The 27,164-nt window shown below is 42.9% G+C and overlaps 1 protein-coding gene across 1 annotated transcript; it reads left to right on the top strand.

Annotated features, from left to right (window-relative positions):
* The first annotated feature begins 325 nt into the window (after nt 1-325).
* On the top strand, nt 326-26,488 carry MVP (major vault protein). The gene is made up of 17 exons (XM_015810522.1): nt 326-394; nt 1,094-1,228; nt 3,293-3,488; nt 4,357-4,480; nt 5,352-5,483; nt 5,579-5,673; nt 7,335-7,571; nt 10,638-10,763; nt 10,858-11,016; nt 14,366-14,604; nt 17,830-18,027; nt 19,237-19,372; nt 21,450-21,661; nt 23,691-23,807; nt 24,192-24,318; nt 24,725-24,913; nt 26,246-26,488. The coding sequence occupies exons 2-17, from the start codon at nt 1,107-1,109 to the stop codon at nt 26,378-26,380; spliced, it is 2,544 nt and encodes an 847-aa protein (XP_015666008.1). The 5' UTR covers nt 326-394; nt 1,094-1,106; the 3' UTR covers nt 26,381-26,488.
* Nucleotides 26,489-27,164: the final 676 nt, after the last annotated feature.

Raw genomic sequence — 27,164 nt, 5'->3', positions numbered from 1 at the left:
TTAGAAGGTCGCGAAAGGTGATTACACAATCTTGGGACACAGCAACAGTCATAACTATGAGTCAGTTGCCAAGCATCTGAATTTTGATCACATGATCATGGGGATGCTGGAAAGGTTGTAACCGTGAAAAATGGTCATAAGTCACTTTTTACAGTGCTGTTGTAACTTTGAATGGTCATTAAGTGAACTGTTGTAAGTTGAGGACTACCTGTACTTTGGTAGGACTATTATTTGGCTGCAAAACTCTGCATCTGAACTCTGCTTCTCCTTTAACATTTTTCTGAACAGCTGTAGTTTGCTCCACCTCTCAAACCAGGAAATGAATTTACTATATAAGAGGTATTCCAAGTCTACCGTCATTTCCGAAGAAGTGACAGAAAGAGATTTTCACTTGGTAAGTTTAATTCACCCTCTTTATCCTTGTCTCCCTAGTTCCAGATTGGGGTGGGCCATGCCTTTGGTAGCCCAACTCACTTCGTTCCCTTGTGTCTTTTGTTTTGCCATCCTTTTTTCAAACTATCCATCTTTGAGTTAAGAAGTTTCCCAAAGGGCAGCATTATGAGTCGGGACGTATAAATAGTCCATTCTCAGTTAGTGAATGAAATTGACTTTCTCACCAATTACGTACAGTAGTAAGAAGGCTCGGGCTACGAGGAATGAGAGTTTTAGGGTGGATTTTTCTGGCCAACACGTGCAAAAAAAATATCTCCAAACCCGGAGCGTTTGTGTGGCTTTCTTTTTCACCCAGAAAAGCAAACCTGACATTCACGTCGTTCGGCAATGATTAACTCCCCACGTTGCGTGGCCAGCTCTTTAACTAGGTTTTCCCGTTAACTGCCAAAGAGGTATGAATTTACGGAGCGGGTGTGTCGTTTCCCCCCCCCCCCCCGAGGGCGCTGGTTGCTGAGTAAGCCAAGTTGAATTCTTGAAGGATTAAAGCGCCTTGCTGGGCTGGCGGCGAGGGGAGACGTTGCAGGCTTTCTTCAAGTCCTCCCGGTGAGAGAAAAGGGGAGAGTGACTCAGCAGGCATTCTTGCCGTGATTATTTTCTGGCAGATTTCTAAAATCCCATTGCTCTTCTCTTGCAAACGCAGCTTGGAAGACAAAATGGCGAACGAGTCGATTATCCGGATCCCTCCCTATCATTACATCCATGTCTTGGATCAGAACTCCAATGTCACCCGCGTGGAAATCGGGCCCAAGACCTACATCCGGCAGGATAATGAGAGGTGAGTCCCGGCAGAAAGAGGACCCTAACCGGGAAAAATAGTTGCACTGCAACCGCTAGGCGATGTGACGCCTCTCCCTTCCTTGGCAAAATAGTTGCCGGTCTTCCAAGCCCTCCTCGCCTGGCTCTAGCGGGGAGCACAACTCCGATTTGTCCAAAGTTTTGCAACAAAATAGACGTTTTCCATTCGCTCCTTTTAGTTTTCCCCCCAAACTTCCCGCAAGGGGGCAGTTGCCCAGTCTTCCTGCAGAGACCAAGAATTAGTCTGCAGGGGGAGCTGGAAAAGGGAAGAGGGGTGCCAAGTCTTTGCTGATTTTTTTTTCAGAGGTTGGGGTAAAGAAGCTACTGTTCTATATCAGGGGTAGGCAACCTTGGCTCTTTTATGACTCGTGGACTTCAATTCCCAGAATTCCTGAGCCAGCTATACCTATAGTTGGCTCAGGAATTCTGGGAGTTGAAGTCCGCGAGTCATAAAAGAGCCAAGGTTGCCTACCCCTGCTCTAAATCAAGGGAATCCAAACTTGGCAACTTTAAGACTTGTGGACTTCAACTCCCAGAATTTCTCAGCCAGCTGCTGGTTGGGGAATTTGGGGAGTTGAAATTCACAAGTCTTAAAGTTGCCAAGTTTGGAGACGCCTACTGTACATTTATTAAATTTATATGCCGCCCATCACACGGTCGGGCCACTTTGCAGAGGTAGAAACATTTACAACATTAACATAAAATTTGTGGACATGAAATAAGTTAGGAACGAGAATGCAAATACAGTAGTTAGTTACAATCAATCTTGTGTGGGGCTGGCAAACTAAATTCTGGATGGAGATCAATTCCTTTGAGGAAGTGAGGCTGCTGAGTTTAATTTCACTTGGTGCAAAGTTCCTTTACTTATCAAAGGGCAGTTTCAAAACTCATTGTTCTGGTTTCTTTATCTTGCTATTTTATCCTCACCTTTGGGCTATGGGTGACTGGATCCCTTAAGTCTCTTTCTGTTACGTTTATTGGTACTTTCTTTGCAGTCAGTTTGGCTGTTTGAGTAACACTTGTTACACCAGGATAAGCAAAGAGCAGCTTTTAGACCACCTGAGCCCTTGAAAGCTATTTTTGCAAGTTCTGATGATAATCCAAAGGTGCTTTTTCAAGAGGCAACTGGACTTCCTTGTTTTTCTTTGAAGGTGCTTCGCTTCTCATCTAAGAAGCTTCTTCAGCTCTGACTGGATGGTGGGGAATGGAAGGATGTATACTCCTTGCAGACAGCTGGTTCTTTGCATTCTTTTAGAATGCAAATGGCCTCAATGACTCTCAACTAAAGCTTCTTGGTTAGAAAGGAAACATCTTCAAAGAAAAACAAGGAAATCCAATTGCCTCTTAGAAAAGCACCTTTGGGTGCAGGCTTCAAGTATATAAAGGAATTAAAAAGAATTGCCACATCTTTCCAGAAAATCAGAGTAGAGCCTTCTGTCACAAGTTACATGGCTGAATCTACTGTTCCCCATCCCAAAAAGGTAGTCCACTGCAGACCTAGCCTGAACTTTCCAAACATCTCTCAAGAGTGTCACTCTGCCATGTTTTGCAAAATTTGGGTCAAATACGTAATACACGTTGTCCTTGACTTACAACCACAGTTGAGCCCAAAATTTCTTTTAAGTGAGTTTTGCACCATTTTATGAATTTTCTCGCCAAGTTGTTAATCATTATTAAGTTAATAACACAGATGTTAAGTGAATTTGGCTTCCCCATTGACTTGACTTGTCAGAACGTTGACCCCAGGACTCTGCGACCATTATAAATACATGTCAGTTGTCAAGCGTCAAATTTTGATCATGTGACTATGGGGATGCTGCAACAGTCATATGAGTGTGAAAAATGTCATAAGTCACTTTTTTCAGTGCTGTTGTAACTTCAATTGGTTACTAAAAGAACTGTTGTAAGTCGAGGACTACCTGTATGCCAAAACTTGAAGAAGTCAAGCATAAGGTCATCATCTTTAATCAGGAACCAAGACACCCAAGATCTTATTTCTCCCTTTCCATTTCCTCCACCTTACTAAACTTCTTTCCTACTTCAGGATCATATTAGCTCCAAAGAAGATGGTGATGGTTCCCCCACGACATTACTGCATCATCCTCAATCCAGTGGTTCATGAGACTGATGGGGCAGTCCATCTTGATGCTCTGGGGCAAGTCCGGCTCGCACATGCTGACTTGGAGATCAGAATGGCTCAGGACCCTTTCCCTTTATATCCAGGAGAGGAACTAAAACAGGTAAGGGTGTCTTTAATTTCTCCTCTCCTCAAATGGCGCGTAGTGAGTAATCCCTTGGCGATCTCTTGTAGCAAGGGCAGGGGAATGTATGAATTCCATGTTGTAAATTTCTACGTGTGGTGGAATGCCTAAGAGAAAGTGAGAACACAGAGAAAATAGACACTTAAGGGAGGTGACGGAACCATTACAGAAATGATTCTTGACTTCAGGGGAGCAGGAAGTGTGAGAAAGAGACTCAAAGAAATTCTGCCTTCATTACACTAAGTACTGGTAGTCCTCGATTTATTCATTTAGTGACGATTCGAAGTTACAACAGCACTGAAAAAAATGTCATGACCTTTTTTCATACTTGCGAACATTGCATTCCCTTTGTCATGTGATCAAAATTCGGGTGCTTGTCAACTGACTCTTATTTATGACGGATGCAGTGTCCCAGAATCATGTGATCACCTTTTGCGACCTTTTGACAAGCAAAACCAATGGGGAAACCAGATTCACTTAACTGTGTTATTAAATAACTGCAGTGATTCACTTAACAACTGTGGCAATAAAGGTCGTAAAATGGGGCACAACTCACTTCAGAGCTCTCTTGCTTAACAACAAAAATGTTGGGCTCAGTTGTGGTTGTAAGTTGAGGATTACATATATAAGTTGTGCTGGAGAATTACTTTGGTAAGTTTCAAGATTCTGTTTTTATACAGTTCAATTTTCTTGAAATTTTTGCTGTGTTCAATTTACTTGACCACTAAGAAAGATCTTTCCAGAAACCAAAAGGGATCTGGTTTCCTGCGTTTGCCATCCTCCCAAGGCTTGACTACTCCCTGAGGTTGCTTTTGTTACTAGCCCCTTTGTTCATCTGATTTTCTAGGATGTTACACCTTTACAAATTGTCTTGGCTAACACCGCCCTGCATTTGAAAGCCCTGCTGGACTTTGAAGATGGCCAAGGGGGCAAATATGTTGCTGGAGATGAATGGTTGTTTGAAGGACCTGGTAAGTGGCAATTGTCAAGAAAGGAAATGTTGCTTGGGAGGTGAGTGAGATGTATGGTCCTCTACATAGAATAGAATTCTTCATTGGCCAAGTGTGATTGGACACACAAGAAATTTGTCTCCGGTGCATAAGCTCTCACTATACATATAAGCAACACATGATAAATCATGATTATAATCATAAAATACATTCATCATAAATCATAAGACATAACACTCGGTGATAGTCATAGGATACTAAATATGTGGCTGAATTAGAGATCCCAATAGCCCCAATTAGCATAGCCAAATGTGGGGAGCCATAGATTCCACATCCCTGGAGGACACATGTAGATCTTTGCAGAGGATTATGGCTTCACTTCCCAGCATCTTTAGCTGAAACAAACGGATATGAAGAAAGGTGAAGAATTCTGAGATTCCACCAAGCTGTTGCCAGTCAAATAGGCAAAACTGAGTCAGATCCAATTGTGTTCCAGGGCTCCAGGAAACCTGGGGCCAAAATATTCCTTTGAATTCTCCCCTTTCTTGTCATTGCATCCTATATGAATGTAATTTTTTTCTCTATTTTTTATCCCAATTGAAATTAATGGCAAAAATGACAGCATTGGAAAAGGTCAGAATATGCTTTAAGTGAACAATTGTGGTATTAAAATGAAAACATGGATCCATCTGATTTTTCTTCCCCAAATACCACAGCGTATTTTACGAGGACTTCCCCTCTATGCACGGAACCAGAAAAATAGCTTCCATCCCTTTTCTTCCTGTGTGTTGGCTTGACTTGACCTAGTCAGAAGTTTGCACTCCTTTCCCATCCCTATCATAATTGAGATGGAGCCTAGCTAGCTCATCTACTAAACCACTGTCATTTCTAGGCACCTACATCCCACGAAAAGAGATTGAAATTGTGGAGACAATCCTGGCCACCATCATTCGTCCCAATCAAGCCATCAAACTTCAAGCACGGAAGGAATGCAAGGACAGAGAGGAGAACAAACGCGTGACAGGTATCTTTTGGTTTCCTGCCCACAATCCTATGAGAGGACAGCTTTTGAGTATGTGTGTGTGTGTATCTTGAGTTTCCAATTTCTTTTCGCTACAGGTGAGGAATGGATGGTGAAGAAGGTTGGGGCTTACTTGCCAGGTGTCTTTGAGGAAGTAGTTGACATTATTGATGCTGTCATTCTGACTGAGAAAGTAAGTGCAGCTTCTAATGGTAGATGGTGATTATGGGAAAGAGGTTATTGATTTAACTTTTCGAGGTCTTTGTTGCAAAGCCCAGGTTAAACTCTCCTTTGATTCTGAAGCTCCTTCATTTATGATCAGGCGCCCCATTGTACAGGCATACTATGACTGTCCTTGCCTAACAAATATGAAGAAGCTCCTTTTTAATAGCTAATTGGATTGAAAGATATATGGAAAGATTTTTGCCCATCACAGTCTTAGAGATTGTGTGAATTGCTCCGAAAGACAATCTCCTAGACTAGTTAGACAAAGACAGGAAGACCCAGGTTCTAATACCTTTTGAGTAGCACCATTCGCTCAGTGACTCTGGGGCCTTACACTATATAGGAGAATATTCCATGGGGAATGTTTGAACTGGAGACCAAGACGCATTGTATTGAAACACAAGTGGATTTATTGACGGCGCTGGAGGCAAGGCAGGCCTAAAGAAGGAGGGGTCTTGGTCCCATTTTGTATGCTTAAAATATATGTGTGGTTGGATTTGGCAAGGGTGGGGATTGATGGCCCTTTTATGACTTGTGGAGTTCAACTCCCAGAATTCCTGAGCCAGCCATAAAGGGGCTATCGTTCCTCACTTCTGGGATATGACATCAAGGTATTGGGTTGGGTATAGACAACAGCAGGTATTTGATTGGATAAAACACACACATTTCACAAAAGAAGTGGAGTAGTTAGGTAACTGGGGTAATGGTGCAGGACTACAAACACAATGGGGTTTTGAAGCAACAAGGAGGCATGAACCTCATTTCTTCCTGAGAGTTACTTTCTTTACTGTCCCAAAGCTGTACTGGTCTCCCAGTAAATCCTTTTCTAAATTTCCAGCTGTTCTTGGTTTCTGAATATTTTATGGCTGAAATTACCATTTTAGTTTCTCTGGGAAAGTATGTTTGGTTAGAGACTTTTAGTTTAGCCTTCCCAATACCTTAATACAAATTTAAAAGTCACTAAACTAATCTCTGATTATATGGAAATAACATCCATGGTCTTGCATTACTATTATTAGACTTTTATCCCACCTAAATTGATTGATTGATTGATAACTCAAGATGGCAAACACACCTAATGCTCTTTCATCCTGTTTTCCTCACAACAACAACCCTGTGAGGTGGGTTGGGCTGGCTTTCATGCCTAAGGTGGAACTAGAACTCACAGTCTCCTGGTTGCATGGTGGCTGGGGAATTCTAGGAATTGAAGTCCACACATCTTAATTTTGTCAAGTTTAAAAACACTGCACTACACCAGATAGACTGTCTTGTATGGATCTTGTGATCATTCCCTGCTTTGGAAGGCCTCTTTTCCTGAGGGTTGTTTTAAAAACCAATATGTTGCCAGATGCTGAAAGATTAGTCCCGTCCCACTGGCAACCAGAGGTGAAAGTTTGTAGACCAACATTTTCTGAAAGGATGCACAGTTACCATTGCTGCCTCATATTTGCATTCTTGTCTGTTTCTTAGCGAAATTTAATCAGAAGCAACATTTGGGGTGTGTGGCTTAAACCCTACACGTGTCATTTGTATGAAGAGTCAGGTTACTAACAATGTTAAATCATAAAAAGGAGGCTTTGCACTAATATACACACATATATATATTTCTGCCTCTTTTGCTCTTTGAAGAAAGCACTGCACCTCCAGGCCACTAAAACGTTTCGGGACTCTCAAGGTATCGTGAGGAAAACTGGAGAAGAGTGGTTGGTCACCATGGCAGAAACTGAAGCCCACATCCCTGATGTGTATGAGGAAGTGCTGGGCATTATTGACATCACCACCTTGAACAGTTGCCAGTATTGTGTAGTTTGTGACCCGATAGGCATAGATGGAAAACCTCAGCTTGGGCAGAAGAAGGTCATTAAGGTATGTATCTTTACCTCAAAATCATGAAGGACTCTAATGACATACAGGTAGCCCTTGACTTTAGGGCCACAACTGAGCCCAAAATTTCTGTTGCTAAGCGAGACAGTTATTAAATGAGTTTTGCCCCATTTTACGACCTTTCCTGCCACAATTGTTAAGTGAATCACTGTAGTTGTTAAGTTAAGAACATGTTCTAAGTCAGGGGTAGGCAATCTTGGCTCTTTTATGACTCATGGACTTCAACTCCCAGAATTCCTGAGCCAGCCATGCTGGCTCAGGAATTCTGGGAGTTGAAGTCCACAAGTCATAAAGAGCCAAGGTTGCCTATCCCTGTTGTAAGTGAATCTGGCTTCCCCATTGACTTTGCTTGTCAGAAGATCACAAAGAGTGATCACATGACTCCGGGACACTGCAACCATCATAAGGATGAATCAGTTGCCAAGCCTCTGAATTTTGGTCACGTGACCACAGGGATGCTGCAATGGTAGTAAGTGAGAAAAATGGTGATTAGTCACTTTTTTCAGTGCCATTGCAACTTGAAATGGTCACTAAATGAATGGTTGTAAGTCGAGGACTACCTGTACTGTTACCATTCAGCAGGGCAGCCTTAGGGATTATAACAGAACTTCTTAAAGCAGCCTCTCCTTCAAGAGAAGCTGGTCTGCATCTCCTACCTGGAGGCAGATTAGGAAGCTGGTGTTATAAAATACTTTTTTTAGATGCTATATCCATGATAAATGATTTGGGAAGTAACCTTGATAGTATCCACAGCTTTTGCTCTCTTAAACCGTGTTACTACAGAGAGCAGGAAAGCAATTGCCACTGAAGCAGATTTGGGCTATAAACATTGGGATAAACTTGCCAGAAATCATAGTTCTGATATTGTGCAATGACCGTTCAAAGTTATAATTGGACTTGAAAAAAGTTACGATCTGTCCCAAAAGTTAACAACCGTCGTACCACCCCTGTGATCATGTGATTCCATTTCAGGTGCTTGGCATCTGGCCCGCATTTACAACCACCTGGCGTGTCCTGCAACCACGTACTCGTGTTTTGTGACTTTTTTGCCATTTTGTGGCAAAAATCGCCCATTGGATAAGCTCGATTTTGACTTGCAACGGTGTGATTCATTTAATGACTGCGGTGTTTTGTTCAACAACAGTCATAAAAAGGCTCATAAAATCGAGCCTGAGCATGTGGTGACTCTGCTTGTGACCACAATAACTTACAAACAAAATTCCATGCTCAGTTGTGATGGTACATTGAAGACTACCTGTGTTAAGCTCTGTGTATTAAGCTCTGTTTTTCATTGGGGATACTTGAAATTGGCTGGTGACTTTTGGTGCCCTGAAACTCGGCCACATTGCAGGCAAATTTCAATAATGGGATTTTGGCTCATTTTGGGGAACTCAAAGGATGGGAGAGGCCTCTTGAAGACTCCTGTTCCTATTCTCTCTTTTAAACTCTCTCCAAGGTGCTAATTGTGGGTTGAAAAAAAATTGGCTACACTTTTTCTCATTATATAACTGTGTTACTGATCGGCCTTCTGCTGCCTTTTCCCCCAGCTTTTCAGATCTACCCATTTGTGTTTCAGCACCTCAGATGAGCAGTTACCACTTAGTATAATTAACAAGAAATGTAGACTTGAATTCTTTATATAATAGCTGTACCTTGTATGCATTCTTACATCTTTTTATTCTATGGGATTTTTGCATGCATTCTTCTGTTACCATTATAGGAACTGAGAATTTAAACGACCGAGACATAATTTTCAAATACTAAGATTTTCCTACGAGGCCTTCTTAGAATCTCCTAGCTCTCTTTCCTCTCTCTATTTTTTTTAATCTACTATATCTACCCTGAGTAGACTGCAAATGAGTGTCTATTTTGAACGTGCTCTAAAAAAGTAGTTAAAAATGATCCATTGTGTTCCTGGCTTGTTTGGTGAGGCTTTTACACAGTATATAAAATCCTATATATTTTATAATTCCATTTTTTCATCTGGTGGGATGCCCCCACCACCACACAGCCGCCATTTGCACAGGCAAGCTTCAATCAAGAAAAGTAATATACTGCTGGCTTTAGTCCATATCAGTTGCTCACCTTTCCCCTTCTGATTAATGTGTGTGACATGCTAAGTGATAACATTTGCCCAGCATTTCTGTGCTCAGAAGCTAAATAGGATTCAAACAATGCTTGAATAGAATTCTGGGCGTCCCACTAGGGAATCTTTGAGCTATACACTAAACGTGGAAATCAAAACAACATCCCAGAAAAAAAAGCAGTGGGGAACTAATTGTGTACTGCTGCCAAAATTGAGGGGCACAATGACTTAGCAGTTAAAGTTGCTGAGATTGTCAGCTGGAAAGCTGACAGCCTGGATTTGAGACCTGAGTGCTGTGTGATGGGTGAGCTCCCATTACTTGCCCAGGTCCTGCCAACCTAGAAGTTCAAAAGCATGCAAATGCAAGTAGATAAATAGGTATCACTTTGGTGGGAAAGTAACAGCATTCTGTGTGCCTCGGCATATAGCCATACTGGCCTCATGACCACGGAAGTGTCTTCAGACAACACTGGCTCCCTCAGCTAACATACAGAGATGAGCACTGCCCCTTAGAGTTGGACATGGCTGGGCAGGGGAAACCATTACCTTTACTTTTTACCTGCCAAGAAAACAATAGAGGCAGTTAATCATACCAGTGAAGTAGATTTTAGATTTCACCTTTTCTAGACCATAAGATCCAGGCCAGGGCAGATCTTAACTTCCCGTTAGTATGCATCTTTTATAGTATTTAAAGTTTTTATTGAAGTCCATGCATCTTAAAGTTGGTTGAGAAACACTGCACTACAGTTTCTGTTTCCAGGCTCAAAAATGGCAGACAACTTACCATTAATTTTTGGTGATAGGGATTGGAACTGGAGGATACCAGTCTGGTAATTAGCCAACATCAAATTGACCACTTTACAGTTTAATAAACAGAGTTAAGCTCCCCACAGACACTTTTTAAAACCAATGACTGACGATCATTCTTGAGTTTTCTCCAATTCTTGCTTCTCATTCTGCAGGGCGAGATATCATTTTTCCTACAGCCCGGAGAATGGTTGAAAGACGGGATCCAAGACATTTACATCCTATCTGAAGAAGATGGCCTCTTACTACGTGCAGTTCGCCCCATTGAAGACAAAAACGAGGTAGGACGTGCTGAGTCTCTGATGGCCAGGGAGGATGGATGGGTTGCTACAGGTAGATATGACGCTTCTTCTCCTTACTTTGTCTCTTACCCAGGACGACGAGGACATTCTGCGCAGGCCAGGTGACCGCTGGCTGATCCGAGGCCCTCTGGAGTACATACCCCCTGCGGAGGTCGAAGTGATGGAGCAACGCCATGCTATTCCCCTGGCTGAGAATGAAGGCATTTATGTCCGGGATATTAAGACAGGGAAGGTGAGTGGAATAGATCCAGCAGTGGTTACTGAAGAAGCACATCAATCTTTAGGAATGCAGACTTTTAGAGGTCAATTTTAGCAAAAAGACCGCAGTTCTCTAATGTGGGTCATTACATTATTTATTAACTGCTATTCAGACAAAGCTCAAACTCAAATTCCTTTCCTTGCAAATCACAGTGGTGTGAAAAGGATGGTTATTTTTTTCAATCCTCTTCCAGAATAAACCAAGGAGCAAGAATTTGGTTCCCTCCCACCTTGTATACTTCTTCTGGGCATTGGCCACTATGGCAAGGACAGAGATGGTTATAGGACAATATAAGTAAGATATCAATGAGACAACTTCAGTGAGCTTTGCTTGTCATGTAGGATCTAGTGCAGGGGTAGGCAGCCTTGGCTCTTTTATGACTTGTGGACTTCTTGAAATCCACAAGACATAAAAGGGCCAAGTTTGAAGACCCTTGGACTACAGTGAAGTCTCTGTTTTCCTAGAAGGAAGGAGCACATTTGGCAAGAGACAATACAGCCACTCCTTAGAATCTCCCCGGGGGGGGGTAATATCTCTTAGCGTGACAGTAGAACTGGTTTAGCAGGATTCCATCAACATGGTCTAAAGAATTGAACATGGGCTGGATAGTTCTGTGTTGTTCTTGGGCTGGGCCTGACAATGAGGTCCTAAGGTTAGATGAGTATGAATTGCTTCTGCATGACTTCTTTCCTACATTCACATTTTATTCTGTTTATACCAGTGTTTCTCAAAACTCTTTAAGGTGCATAAATTTCAATTCCCATAGTTCTCCAGCCTGGAATGTTGAGAAACACTGATTTGTAAAGGAGGAGGAAGATCTGAAATTCACACAAATGATCAGTTTGAGAGTCTGCACAATATGCTGGGGCCTAGACTCCATGTGGGGTCCGGACCCATTTTAGGAAGAGGTTTGAGATCTAAAGAATAACATTGTGCCCCTCCCCTCACTCCCCAAAAAACCCCTCAGAAATGCGCACACGAAAATCTGATAAATCTGTGAGCTACGGGTTGTCCTTGACTTACAACCATTCATTTAGTGACCATTCAAAATTACAACCACACTGCAAAAAGTGACTTATGATTGTTTTTCACAATCATAAAATGGTTGTTTTCCAACCATTGCAGCATCCCCATGGTCATGTGATCAAAATTTGGGCACTTGGCAACTGGCCTGTATTTATGACAGTTGCACTGTCCCGGAGTCATGTGACCACCATTTTTACTATCCTCAGCTGGCTTCCGACAAGCAAAGTCAATGGGGGAAGCCGGATTCACTTAATGACCACATGATTCACTTAATTGCAGTGATTCTCTTATATGATAGCAGCGTTCCAATATCTCAGGGGCTGCTCCAAAGAAGATGTTATTCTGTTGCTCTAGGTCTGGTAGGCAACCTTGGCTCTTTTATGACTCGTGGACTTCAACTCCCAGAATTCCTGAGCCAGCCATGCTGAGGGGAAAAGGAGAGTTTCCAAGCTGAGCCATGCTGGCTCAGGAATTCTGGGAGTTGAAGTCCACGAGTCATGAAAGAGCCAAGGTTGCCTACCCTTGTTCTAGATCATAAAATGGGGCAAAACGTACTTAACAACTGCCTTGCTTAGCAATGGAAATTTTGGGCTCAAATTTGGTCGTAAGTCAAGGATGTTAAAAGATTCATATGCCATCAAAAATGCCATCATGTTTTCTATTTCAATATATTTGAATGATTATAAATTTATTTTTATATATCAATATATGGGCAAAGGATGGGTGGGCTCTAGTTCCATTTTCAAAATACTGTAATAGCACCTCTCCTCCTCCTCTTCAAAAAAAACCAAAATCCAGGAAGCAAATAATGCCTCTACCTACTTCTGATTTGCAGGAAAATAATTTATCATTAATCTCCATTCAAGCTGAAATGAAAATAATAAGGGTCCAGAGCCTTCAAAAGGAACCTTTCACAGAAGGCTAGAAAGAAATATTCTAAACAATTGCTTGAAAATAGGCATTGTAAAAGAGTCTTGACAATGGGGAAAGGCAGGGCTGGATATTATCATCTTAAGCACTGTGCAAAATCTCATTTGTAACCTCACTTCTTCGTTGAAGAAAAACTCCTGCTTTGTGGTTTCTGAATTACCTTGATAGAATAACAGAATAACAGACTTGGAAGGGACCTTGGAAGTCTTCTAGTCCAATCCACTGCTCCGGCAGGAAATACTATACCATCCCAGACAAATGGTTGTCTAATCTATTCTTAAAAACATCCAGTGTTGGAGCACCCAAAACCTCTCAATGCAAATCACTCCACTGATTAATTGTATTAACGAACTGTCAGGAAAATTCTCCTTAGTTCTAGGTTGGTTCTCTCCTTGTTCTGTTAACTTAGTGCCAACTCTCAGCAGCCACATAGATAGATCTTCTCTAGGATGTGTCTCCAGCTTTGCTCCTGAGGTCCAGTGCAATTGTCCATTCATCTTGCTGCTGGTTATCCTCATCATTTGAGACTCTAGAAAGAGTACAGAGAAGAGCAACAAAGATGATTAGGGGACTGGAGGCTAAAACATATAAGGAACGGCTGCTGGAACTGGATATGTCTAGTTTAACGGAAAGAAGAACTAGGGGTGACATGATATAAGTGTTCCGATATCTCAGGGGCTGCCACAAAGAAGAGGGGGTCAAGTTATTCTCCAAAGCCCTGAGGGCAGGACAAGAAGCAACAGATGGAAACTAATCAAGGAGACAAGCAACCTAGAAAGAAGGAGAAACTTCCTGACAGTTAGAGCAATTAACCAGTGGAACAACTTGCCTCCAGAAGTGGTAAATGTTCCAACACTGAAAGTTTTTAAGAAGAGACTGGACAGCCATTTGTCTTAAATGGTATAGGGTTTCCTGCCTGAGCAGGGGGTTGGACTAGATGACCTCCAAGGTCCCTTCCAACTTTATTATTGTTGTTGTTGTTATTATTACTTTCCTCCTCCTTTCCCAGTTTAATGGACTTCTTAGGGAAATTGGATCTTTACGTAACTTGTCCAAAATACAATGGATTTGAGACTGGTCATTTGTGCTCTAGATTAATTTGTTTTATCGTCCATTTATTTGCTTTTGGGGCTATCCTCAGAAATCTTCTCCAGCACTGAAGTTCAAAAGGGTCAATACTTTTCTTGAAAATCCAACCTTCACTTCCATGCTGCTATAGGGAAAACAATTGCTAACATGGAGAGCATCCTTGTTCTTTCAGAGCCAATAGACAGAAACCTCCTTTTTGTAGTGCTTCTGAAATAAAAAAGATTTCTGGTGATGTTATGTATTTTTATGTTTTCTACCATTTCTCACTCTCTTCCAGATTAGGGCTGTGATTGGCCACTCTTACATGCTGTCTCAGGATGAGGAACTGTGGGAGAAACACCTGCCTGCCCACGTGGAGGATTTGTTGTCTACAGGCCGGGATCCTCTTCTTGATCGCTCCAAAGACAGCTCAGACAAGAGCGTTGTGTTGCCCCGTGATAAGACACGGGCTGTGTCTTACCGTGTCCCCCACAACGCGGCTGTGCAAGTTTACGACTACAAGGAGCGTAAATCCAGGTGAGAAAATTAGCCTACAGATAGTCCTTGACTGACCACAATTGAGCTCCACATTTGTGTCGTTAAGCAAGGCAGCTCCTAAGTGAATTTGCACCTCATTTTTGTGATCTTTTGCCACGGTTGTTAAGTGAGCATCTGCAGTTGTTAAAGTGAATCATGCAGTCCTTAAGCGAATCTAGTGTCCCTCATTGATTTTACTTGTCAGAAGCCGAGAAAGTTACAAATAGTAATCACATGACTCCGGGACAGTGAAACCGTCATAAATACATGCCAGCTTTTTGCCTGAATTTCGTAGCCCCAATGTCAAGTTTCGAAGCATGGGTTTTGCTGGTGCGACAAATATTGCTTCTCAGCTTGCCAACGAACATGGGGGGAGGGGAGAGGTTGGGAATGCAGACTTCAAAGATTAAGAAGCCAGACCGTGAGACTCAAGGACGTAACACCAGGTGTCTGGCCAGACCTAGAGATCCTTTCTCATAACAATATTTTTCTACTTGATTGGGCAATGTGATCTGACCCAGAGAAAGGAGGGAGAACTCAATGCTTTTACTATATGGGTTTGGGAGGGGTCTTGCCAGGGCTGGTTTTGCTTTCATTTGTGCCGAAGTGATGAACTCAATACAGTTTTACATTAAGAGATCGGAATGTCTCTGAGGTGTTTGCTTGGTTGGGTTCTTCAGTTGGAACCTTGGCATCCAAATTTGGTAATCTGGTCATTCTTTGATTTTGAGGTAAAGCTCAAGGAAGTGACCTTAAATTCCCTGTGGAATAAGAAATAAGCCTTGCCCATTCCAGACCTTAGACTTCAAGGAAAGTAGGCTGCTTGGTTGACTTTTAGAACTGCTGCTTTCTCATTTGTGATACAGTATTTTTCATTTATTTTTCATCTTTTATTCAAGAAGCATAAGATAACACATACTACTTGTCCCTTCTGGCCTTCTCCCATTTAATTTTGTGATGGCTAGCCCAGATAACCCAGTTAATTTCGCCCACTATTAATAGCCACATTATTGCACTTCACCGCAAGGCCTTAATGTGTTTTTTTCCCCCTCAGACTTAATTATTAGCAGTATATTTTAATAAGGGCACCAATTTGTGCTCTCAGCTCTGCAACTTTAACACGGAAAATTAAAGGTAAGACAGCCCTTTAAAGGTTTAATAAAGGGCTGCCATGTCTTTAATAAGATCTTCTCTTCACAAATTCAGTCTCTTGTGTTTCTTCCTGTGAGGCTGAGAAGTAGATATGTTGAGGTCTCTGATTCCTCCCTTTTCTCCCTACATTTTACTAAATTAGCACTCTTTTTCTAAAAGATTACAGATGTCCTTAATGCTGCTATGAAGTTAATATAATTATATTAAGTTGAGAATGAATTCATTATAACAGGGCTTTTCAACCAGTGGTACGGGTACCACCTGTGGTACATTGGCACCTGGCAGGTGGTGCGCGACCATCCTAGAAAAGTGGTAGTGGGGGAGGGGAATGAGCTGAACCGGAGGCAGCACCGCACAAGCCTGAGCGAGAGACGGCTGGAGCTGCAGGACTGTCAGGGCTCAGCAGAAGCACCAGGATCAGTGCCAGGCTCCAGCTGGAAAGCGGCACTGATCCTGGCACTTCTGCTGAGCCCAGAAGAAGCGCCAATCAGCTGGAATGTTGCAGCCTGTCCAGGGTCTTGTGATTTACATTCAGATGCTTGGCAACTGATTCATATTTATGACAGTCACAGTGTCCCAGGGTCATGTGAAGTGACCAAAACCTGCTGCAACCACCCATCAGACGGGGGGGATAAAAACCAAACACCCCCCCACCCCACCCCCGCTGCCAATCCTCAACAGAAATGCTCACAACAATGAAAACCTCGGACAGGAGGAAGAGCGCAGCCGGGCAGGCAGGCAGGTGTCTTGCTTGGCTTTGGCTTGGGGGGCACTTTTTTCAGTGCCACTGTAACTTCGAACAGTCAGTAAGCGAACTGTTGTCAGTCAAGGACTACCTGTACTTTATCACTTTTTTCCTTTTTTGGGGGGGTCATCAAGTTTTTGACACTTTGCTAGGCAACTGGTGGTGTTCGGATATTGTCATATCCTAAAAGTGGTACAATGGGTGAAAAGGTTGAAAATCCCTGCATTATAAGAGTCCCAGTGGATCAGAAAGAATAAAATTTAATGTACTGGTTAGAAGGAAATGATTTTGACAGAGAAGGAGTCCTTCAACAAATGAGACATGAAATATGAAAATAAGCATTACAAAAGAACTTTGGCCTTAGAGAAGATTTCATGCCATGTTAAATTGTTGGGTACCTGAATTTGGTGTGAGCTGATAAGTGATCCTTGAATTTGAGAGAGAATGCCTTTACTAGGGTTTTTTTTTCCCTTCTGAAAATACAAATTGATAAGTGATTCAGGCAAAGCAAAAAGCAGTTATTAAGGGGGGAGATGTCAAGTCTTTTTATAGGGTACAGAAATGAATGCAATACATACATTTGGTATGTGTGATACGTCAGAAAGCAAATGATCAAACAATAAAAGGTATTGATTACATGTGAGATTTGAACAACAGAAAACATTAATTCTAGATAAGATTCCACAAGTGGTAAATGTATGCGTTATATTACTCTTTCCCAGCTAAGGAAAGCTTCCCCTTGCAAGGATATTTGAGGACTTTCACAATATGGTCTCTATTGTTTGGTGTTGAAAAGACAAGTTTTTGCATACCAAAAGAAATGGCCCTGATCAAGAAGAAAAAAAGACATTTTCCTGAAGTTAAAAAAAAGTAGCCTAGACCAGAGATCCCCAACCTTTTGGGCACCAGGAACTGGTTCCATGGAGAGAGGTTTTTCTGTGGACCAGAGGGTGCGTGGTTTTGTCTGCTGCCTACATCCCGTGGATGGGGCTTTGCTTGTTTGTGCAGACCGGTTGTTGGTATGCCATGGCCCAGTACTGGTCTACGGACCAGTGGTTGGGGACCCCTGGCCTAGACCATCATGTTAAAAATGCTAACATCACTTTTTAAAATGTTAATAATACACTCCTTTTTTACAACCCTGTAATCCCTTAATTTGGGGTAGAATTGGGGAGATTGGATGGAGCTGAGCATTTACTGGTTGGATGCTGTTCCTGACACCATGCGGAATTTGCAGCAGGCTAATAATCAAAGCTAAAATTCCAGATAACAATATCAAATGCTGTTTGGAACCTCTGTGATTTAATACGATCTTCTCCTTCCTCCAGGGTGGTTTTTGGACCAGAACTAGTGCTACTGGGTCCAGATGAGCAATTCACAGTCCTGAGTCTCTCTGGGGGCCGACCCAAACGCCCCCACACCCGGCGTTCTCTATGTCTCCTCTTGGGGCCAGATTTCTGCACTGACATTATCACTATTGAAACAGCTGACCATGCCCGTCTCCAGCTCCAGCTGGCCTATAACTGGTGAGTGAAGGATAACTGGAGGGATTGAAAGTTGGCCCACGTCTTGATTAGAATGGGAGGATGGATCCCTTGCGTCATGTTCTGGTCTTTTAAAGATTGTAGAAGACCGTGGAGGTCTTCTCCAAATCCCTGCCCATGGCAGGAGTCCTCATACTGTCTCGGACAAATTGTTTTCCACTCTTTTCTCGAAAATCTCCAGCAATGGGGTATCTTCAACTCTGGGAGGCAGGCAAAATAGTTCTCACTGTCAGAAATTCTATGGGGTTTTTAGACCTTTGGATGGTTTGGTGTTTCTGTAGTACTTTTATCGTTGTATTTTGCAAGCCAGCAAGAGTCATAACGGATTGGGCCAGCTGATCAACAAAATAATAGTCGTCAACAATACAGTATTAATTTATTTAGGTTTCCTTCTATCTGTGTTTCGCTCACTATTTGCTGGAAGTGTTTTGCACTTGCATAATATTTCCTTACCTTGAAATGGAAGAAAGTGATGAGTATGTGTTGTTTTTTTTAAAAAAGTAAAGTGATTAAGTCTTTAAACAGTTCTACCAAGGGGATATAAAATCAGTTACTCCATTTAGCTATATCTATATAACAGTTACAAACCTTGGATGACTTTAAAAATACACTTTGGGGTCAGAAGTATATTTTTCAATTGAAAGTCATACGAGGCCATCTAGCTATTTAAGTTATCCTTAATATGTTTCAACTAGATCTTAAAGTTCCTTTTATTTGTAAATGTGATCTAATCCTCAGTATGGCATATGGCACATCTGCTTTATCAAATATATTTAATTGCCTTAATTCTCCATTCTGATTTTCTTGATGAACTATTTAAATCTCTGTTTTGAAAATATTTAAATATTCTCTGGGTGGTTGCATGACTCTAAGAGATGTTTGTAAATCCCAAAAGTGCTTTCTTTCAAGAGGCAACTGGACTTTGCTTTTCCTTGAAGACCTTTCACTTCTCATCCAAGAAACTTCATTGAAGTTTTGTTTCTTGGATGAAAAACAAAATGTCTTCAAAGAAAAACAAGGAAGTCCAGTTGCCTCTTGAAAAAGCACCTATGGGACAACCATGACCTGGATGACTGAGAATCCCCATAGATAAGTCACAATGGTCTGGTTCAGGCAAGCAAAGTTTTATCAACTCACTGTCATCTTCTCAGGTTTTCTTGGTAACTGTAAATGGATCTGTTTTCCCATCAGGCACTTTGAGATTCCTTCAGTGGCTGAAGCAACCCGCCTTTTCTCAGTCCCAGATTTTATAGGTGATGCCTGTAAGACGTTGGCCTCACGCATCCGGGGAGCTGTGGCTGCTGTCACCTTTGATGATTTCCATAAGGTGAGCTTAACTTTAGCTTCTCCTCCATGACTGTTGTCCCACCAGCTCCTCTGTCATTTATGTGTAAATCCCTATTTCCTTTTAAACTTGGTATACTGCCCTTCAAAACCAAGAGTTAAACATGCCGCGTCTCTTCCTTGTGGTTTTGTTTATCCATGACCGCAGATTGGAGAAGGTGAGAGGTGTGACTAGGGAGATGTTCCATATCTTCAGTGTTCAGTAAACTTTTCTTGAGACTTGGGCATTGTAGGGGAAATCCGATGTCTAGTGGTTTTCCAATCCATAGAGACAAAGCAAAACGTTTTCACTTATTATACAGATAATACAGACACTTATTATACAGATGTTCCTATTTGTTTTCGAAAGCTATTTGGTTTGCCTTGTGTTGGTTTCATTGGGTATTTGATTTTTATTGATTTATTTTTCATTTTTAATATACTACAAATTAAGAAAACAATCTTTAAGCTTAAAAAGATTAAAAGACAAGTAAAAGGGGAAAAAATCAATCCCAAACAAACTAAGAAAGAAAAAAAGGGACAAATACTCTTATATGTTATCAATAGTGACAGATTTATTAGTAAATACACTAATTCTGTTTAATACAGACATGTCAAACACAAGGCCCGGGGGCCGGATGTGGCCCACGAAGTGGTTTCATGTGGCCCGCGAAGCCATCCTGGAAACAGTGAGGGAATGGCCCCTGCTGCCTTGGCCCTGGCCAGCCGGGAGCCAATGTACAATTTTGTGGTGGCCATCTTGGCACTTGCCCCGGTGGACTATGCCTTGGCACTTGCCCCGTTCCCACCCCCTTCTGCCAGAAACCCTCAGATCTCTCCCACTCCTGCCCAGGCCCCCACAGGCACCCTTGATGCAAATGATGTAGAACTGGCCACGCCCACCCAGTAGGCTACACCCACTCCATCCACACCCACCCAGTAGGCTGCACCCACTCTGGCCACACCCACCCAGCCCCCCAAGCGCAACCGCAATGCTGATGCGGCCCTCAGTGAAATTGAGTTTGACAATAGGTACAAAATATCACAAAATTTTGCCACATCTAGACTGCAAAAGCTAGACAGCCACTAGGTGGTAGCAAAGAGTTGAATGTTTATCACTTTGCTGCCATCTAAAGGATGCTTGATTTTTGTAGCCCAGGTATGTTAACCCAAGCAGAGGGCCCCAAAAGGAGCTGTCAGAGAAGAGTTGCATGGAAGGAACCACTTTGATGTAGTGGTTAAAGTGCTGGCCTAGAAACCAGGAGACTGTGCATTTTAATCCTACTTTAAGCATGAAAGCTGGCTGGGTGACTTTGGACTAGTCATTCCCTCTGAATCCACCTCACCTCACAAGGTGTTCTGGAGAAAATAGGTGTCTTATGTACAAAATAAAGGTGAGATGTAAACGAGGGGAGGGGAGGGGAAGAAAGGGGAATTAAGAGATGCTGCTTATAGTTTCTCTACTGCTGCTTCCAAGTCAGCTGTGGTCTCGGAAGCAACCAACTGCCAGTGCTGGAACAGAGGCCTTGGAAGAATGGAGGTTCTTGTCCTTAGACTGCTTTCTTCCTCTTATCTGTCTCTTCCTCCTTGCTGCATGTTGAGGAACAAGGGAACAGAGAATAGGCATTTGATTCCAGGACTGCAAAAATCCATTCAACTACAGAAAAGTCTAATTTGGTTGGAGTTTTGCCGCCCAAGTAAGATAAAATCAAGAGAGAAAGACTTGTGGGGTCCTTGATGCTCTCTGAGCTTGGTTTTTTTTCTTGCAGAGAAAGACTTCCAGGTTGGAAATGCAGTGACCTGAATGCTGGAGGAGAAATGTACTTTAGGTCAGTGTTTCTCAACCTCAGCAACTTTAAGATGCGTGGACTTCAACTCCCAGAATTCCCCAGCCAGCATAGCTGGCTGGGGAATTCTGGGAGTTGAAATCCACAAATCTTCAAAGTTGCCAAGCTTGAAAAACATTGTTTTAGATTATTGTGAGGGAAGTCACTGTGAGGTGAAGTGAAGACAGACTTTTTGAGGAGGTTAACAGTTAATATTCTATTCTTGAATGATCTTACTTAAATTGATGTTCCTAGAACTCAAATCGTCTGATCTGTGCTGCTGTCTTTGGGTTTGATGGAGAAGGGACCCTGCGCAACTCCTTACGCTTTTCCCCAAACGGCCTAGTCATCAGCAGCGTTGATATTCAAAGTGTGGAGCCAGTGGACCAACGGACACGGGATGCCCTCCAGCGCAGCGTGCAGCTCGCCATTGAGATCACCACCAACTCTCAGGAAGCCGCTGCTCGGTAGGGAGCAACTGGGGTGGGAAGCAACCAGGTTCCTCCTATTCACTTGATATCATTAACGATATGTGTAACTTGCCCCAGAATCTCTGGGCAATTTAAATTTGACTTTTATTTCACTTTTATTACTGACAAGTAACTCAAGGCAGTGAAATAGCTAACATTCCTTCCACCTCCTATTTTCTCCACAACAACAACCCTGCAGGGTGGGGTGGGCTGAGAGAGAAAGCGATTGCCCTAAAGCAGTGTTTCTCAACCTTGACAATTTTAAGGCATGTGGACTTCAACTCCCAGAATTCCACAGCCAGCAATGCTGGCTGTGGAATTCTGGGAGTTGAAGTCCACATGCCTTAAAATTGTCAAGGTTGAGAAACACTGCCCTAAAGCCCACCTAGCTGGTTTAATGACTAGAACCCACAGTCTCCTGGTGATGGTTTCCCCAAGGAGGGGATGACAAGGGTGGGTGATCTCTTCAGATTGCAGGGAAAGGTTAACAGAGAACCTGCATTTATACTATGGTGGTTATAGGTGCTTAGTGAGCATAGACTATAGCAGTGATGGCGAACCTTTTAGAGACCGAGTGCCCAAACCCACTTATGCCCAACCCTAAACCCATTTATGTTCTCCGGGTGCCGGGTGGGCGTGCCCCATTGTATGGGTGTGGCCCATTGGGTGGGCGTTGCCAATTGGGTGGGCGTGGCTGCGGTGGTAACGGCAAACTGGGTGGGACTAAAAAGTTCAATCAATCAATTTCAACTTTGCGAGATTTTTTTTTTCCCTGAGAAGTTGAAATTGATTGATTGATTGAACCTTTTTTTTTTTTTTTTGCACATGGTGGCGGAGGCCTAAAGCGAAAAGGTTTTATAAAACCCAGCTGAAGGCCTAGGACTGGGGCGATGGTGCGCGTGCCCACAGAGAGGGCTCTGAGTGCCACCTGTGGCATGCATGCCATAGGTTTGCCACCACGGGACTATGGGTTTCTACCTCCAGCCAGGGAAATGAAAGGGATCGCTGAAGGTTTTAGGAGCTACCAGGAAAAAAGAAATTTTGATACAGAGGGCACCCCTCCTTTTGAATAAGCAAAACCACAAATATGGAAAAGTTCTTGGTTTTGGTCACTGTTTTACTTTCCTTGGCTTGTGAAAGGGTCAGATATGAAGATATGTGACAAACACCATTTCTGTGACTTCCGAAATGTCTGCTCTTGCTGACCTAATTCAACTGCAGCTCTATCACTTTAAGGACAGTTTGAAATGCCTAAGCTTTTTCTCTATGGCCATTCAAATTTCCAAGGCTGTTGCTGTAAAGGAATGTAGTCTGGATTCCCAGGAGGGAGGGGGTGCATTCCCGAGGAACAAGCGACCACACAGTTTTGACAGTGAGCGAAAGAGGGTGAAGATGGCTCCTCCTTAACAGTTCCTAGAGTGTATGTTTTATGTGGTTGGTAGCCTGCTCTAGTTTGGCAAGATTTTATCTAGAGGTGAGGAACAATAAAGAAATCTGCTCGGAAGAATCACAACATGTCTTCCTTGGTTTTTGGAGTCCGACCATTGCTTTCAAATCATCAAACAACCTACAGAATTCTCACTGATCACTTACAGTGGTACCTTCGGTACTCATTGTTAATTGGTTCCGGGAGCTGCGATGAGTACCAAAAATGATGAGTACCAAACAAATTTTTCCCATAAGAATAATATAGTGAGTCACAAAGCAGCCAACACTGAAAAGTTCTAGCTTGGGGGTGAGGTGCCAAACCAACAGTGAGTATTGGGACAAAATCTTCACATCAAAATGTGATGATTACCAAATTCGATGAGTTTCAAAGCAGTTGAATACCAAGGTACCACTATATTCTTCTCAAGCTTCTTGTTTACTCAAAAACAAAGAAAAATGGAAACAGCCTGTTCTTTCCTTCCTGACAAGCTCTCTTCTAGTTTACACCTGGAGAATGCTTTTGATGGATCTTAGGTAAGCTTGTTTCCCTTTTTGGTGTTTGTTTCCCCTGATCCACTGGCATCCTCTCCCTCTCCAGACATGAGGCAGAGAGGCTGGAACAAGAGGCCCGAGGTCGTCTTGAACGGCAGAAAATCCTTGATCAGGCTGAGGCAGAACGAGCCCGGAAGGAGCTGCTGGAGCTGGAAGCACTGTGGTGAGTGTGCAGGGTCCAGGTTTTAAGGAAGAACTATGGACATTTGTTCCAAACTTACTTCTTTCCTGCTCTCTGAGGTCCCAGGCAGGGCTAGCTAAGAGATGGACTCCTTAAATCTGGAGATTGGGAAGGCTGATCTAGCCTTTGATTGCATAGTGCAGGGGTAGGCAACCTTGGCTCTTTTATGACTCGTGGACTTCAACTCCCAGAATTCCTGAGCCAGCCATGCTGAGGGGAAAGGGAGAGGTTTCCAAGCTGAGCCATGCTGGCTCAGGAACTCTGGGAGTTGAAGTCCCCGAGTCATAAAAGAGCCAAGGTTGCCTACCCCTGGCCTAGTGAGATGCAGTTTCTAAAGGTTCTTCTTCCACTTTCGTATCTTTCCAGCACGGCTGTTGAGAGCACAGGGGCAGCCAAGGCAGAGGCCCAGTCCCGAGCAGAGGCAGCCCGAATTGAAGGAGAAGGAGCTGTTCTGCAGGCCAAGCTGAAGGCTCAAGCTACTGCCATAGAGACGGTGAGTCCTGCCAGTCCTCCCATAAACTTTTCGAGGCTAACTTGATAGATGATTGATGATAGTTGCTTGTCAGACTAAGAAGAACATGCTGAATTTTAAAGTCTTTAGATTGCATCCATTGTTCTATATGCAGATAAATTTTGCTCATAGAATGGGTATCTTAATAAACTTTAGGTGGGAAAAATAAAGGCAAACTAGAGAAGACCAATCAGCTGATATAACTTCTCTAGTAGGGAGCAAGAGAAAAAATGGTATGCAATAGTGCAGTATAGATTGTTGCCGGAGTATTTAAGAAGTCACATTGGTAGCTACTTTTCTTCCACTCTGATGTTTGGATCCGGCCTGTGTCCAAGATGCAGCCTGTCCACCATCCTCTCTCCCTGCCTTATTCTCTAAACTTTTCCAGGAATCAGAACTGCAGCGTCTTGCACAAGCCCGGGAACAAGAGCTGCGCTTTGCCAAAGAGCAAGCCGAGTTGGATGTGAGCCTGACAGAAGCTATGGCTACTATTGAAGTTAAGAAATTTGAAACTGTCATCAAATGCATTGGAGCCAACACTATCCGCGACATTGCAGTGGCTGGGCCAGAGATGCAGGTGAGAAGCAGAGAAAGGAAGAGGGAGGAGGAGAACATTGGCCTTCCAAATAATGGGTGTGCTTAAACTCAAAGTTTACTCATTTTGAGTTAGAATGCAACAGGTACTAGGGGGATGTGGACTGTGGCTTCTAGTCTACAAAAACAAAAACAAAAAAAAAAACCCACTGGCAAGTGAGGTCAGATCAGCCTTCCCCAGTATGGTTTTCCTCTAATTCTGGTTGGGAAATTCTGGAAATGTCAGTTTTGGAGATTCTCAGTCATCCAGTCATGGTTGTCCCAAAGGTGCTGTTTTTCAGGAGGCTACTGGACTTCCTTGTTTTTTCTTTGAAGAAGCTTCTTCAGCTCTGACTGGATGGTGGGAAATGGAAGGATTTATATTCCTTATAGACAGCTGGTCATTTGCATTCTTTTGGAAAGTCACTTGGGGGTTTATCTATGTCCTCAGAGTCACCTGAGTAGTGCAAATGGGTGTGGAGCCTTCTTGGCTGCAGGATGTTTTCTGCCCTGTGCCCCTTCACTGTTGAAGACAGGCACAAACTGTTGGGGATGAGTCTGTCTTGTCTGCATCTCAAACTGAAGCGCAAATGGTCATCTGCAATGTTTTCTGGAAATCCGTTCATACTCCCTCGCCATTCGAAGGGTGTTTATCCCAAAGTGCACCGCAAAATGTCTATGGAGATTCTCAGTCATCCAGGTCAGGGTTGTCCCAAAGGTGCTTTTTCAGGAGGCAACTGTCAATTCTACCATATCTGGAGAACATCAGGCTGGGCCAAATGGCATGAAGACCCAAGGAAGGGGTGAACATTCCTACTAATCTAAGCACGGGGCACAGTAAACTATAGGTAGTCCTCGACTTACAACCACAGTTGAGTCCAAAATTTCCATTGGTAAGCAAGACAGCTGAGTTGTGCTCCATTTTACGATCTTTTTGCCACAGTTGTTAAGTGAATCACTGCAGTTGTTAAGTGAATCTGGCTTCGCCCTCCCATTGACTTTGCTTGTTAGAAGCCAGCTGGGAAGGTTGCGAATGGTGATCACACGACCGCAGGATAGTACAGCTGTCATAAATACATGCTAGTTGCCAAGCACCCAAATTTTGATCACGTGATCATGGGGATGCTGCAACGGTCATATGAAAACTGGTCATAAGTCATTTTTTTCCAGCTTCAAATGGTCACTAAATGAATGATTATAAGCCGAGGACTACCTGTACAAGAGCAGGAGCAGCCAGCTATATATCTCAGATGCCACAATGTGATAGCAAATTAGAAATATTCATCTGAGATTTTGAAACCCCGATGCGTGACTTTTTGCTTTCTATTCCTTGCAGGTCAAATTGCTCCAGGGTCTTGGAATCCATTCCACCCTCATTACAGATGGTTCTTCTCCTATTAACCTCTTCACAGCTGCTGGAGGACTGCTGGGGATCATGCCCAAGCCTTTGGAGGCACGAAATCAAGATTAACACTCTCTATTATTACTTAATGAGTGCCTTACAAAAACATGCCGGGGGACCATGTACTTCCCCAGAATGTGTGAATCTTTTGATGGGGCAAAGTATAAAATAAACATATTTTCTGTTGCATAGCATCCTCTGCTTTGCTGTTAATTTTTTGGGGAATGATTGTGCCTGGGAACAACGATAGAACCTGGATAGGTGGGGTGGTGGAATCTTGGCTGTTGTGCTGGAAAAGTCAGCTGGAATGTGAGGAGAGAAGCATGCACTGTGAGGTCATCGGGTATGTGTGTTTAGATGGGAGAGAGAGACTGATCCATTATGCCAAGCCAAGTGCAGTCTTTGTTTCTCTTCATCTTAAGCAATTTTGCAAATCTCTCCAAGGAAAAATGGATCGATCAACTAATGGAAGGTGAGCCCAGGCCCTCCTGCCCAGCTTTCTCCATTTATCTAAAATTTAATATTATCCACCTTAATTCTACAGTTACATCTACTGCAAGAAAAGTAAATCTAGCTTGGTGTGCTTAGTTCAAGCACAACAGATCTCGGGTTAAGTTCCTGCATCTCTGGTTAAAACTGGCCATATGTGGTCAGATCTGCTACCATCTAGTGATCATCCATGTTTTTGCAGACAAGCTATTGTAACTAATTAAAAGGAAACTTCAATCTTAGTTTGGGATTACGTATATAACACCAAGCCATGGTTTGTTCAACTATGGTCTGGCAAAATAACACAATCTCAGTCAACATACCAAACTAGAACCAAATCATCCATATGAGGAATGAACCCAGA

The sequence above is a fragment of the Protobothrops mucrosquamatus genome, unplaced genomic scaffold, assembly GCF_001527695.2.
Source record: "Protobothrops mucrosquamatus isolate PMUCROS unplaced genomic scaffold, P.Mucros_1.0 scaffold11, whole genome shotgun sequence".
NCBI classification, from domain to species: Eukaryota; Metazoa; Chordata; class Lepidosauria; order Squamata; family Viperidae; genus Protobothrops; species Protobothrops mucrosquamatus.
Note: the sequence above shows the minus strand (reverse complement) of the source record. Positions and strands in the feature narration are given on the sequence as shown.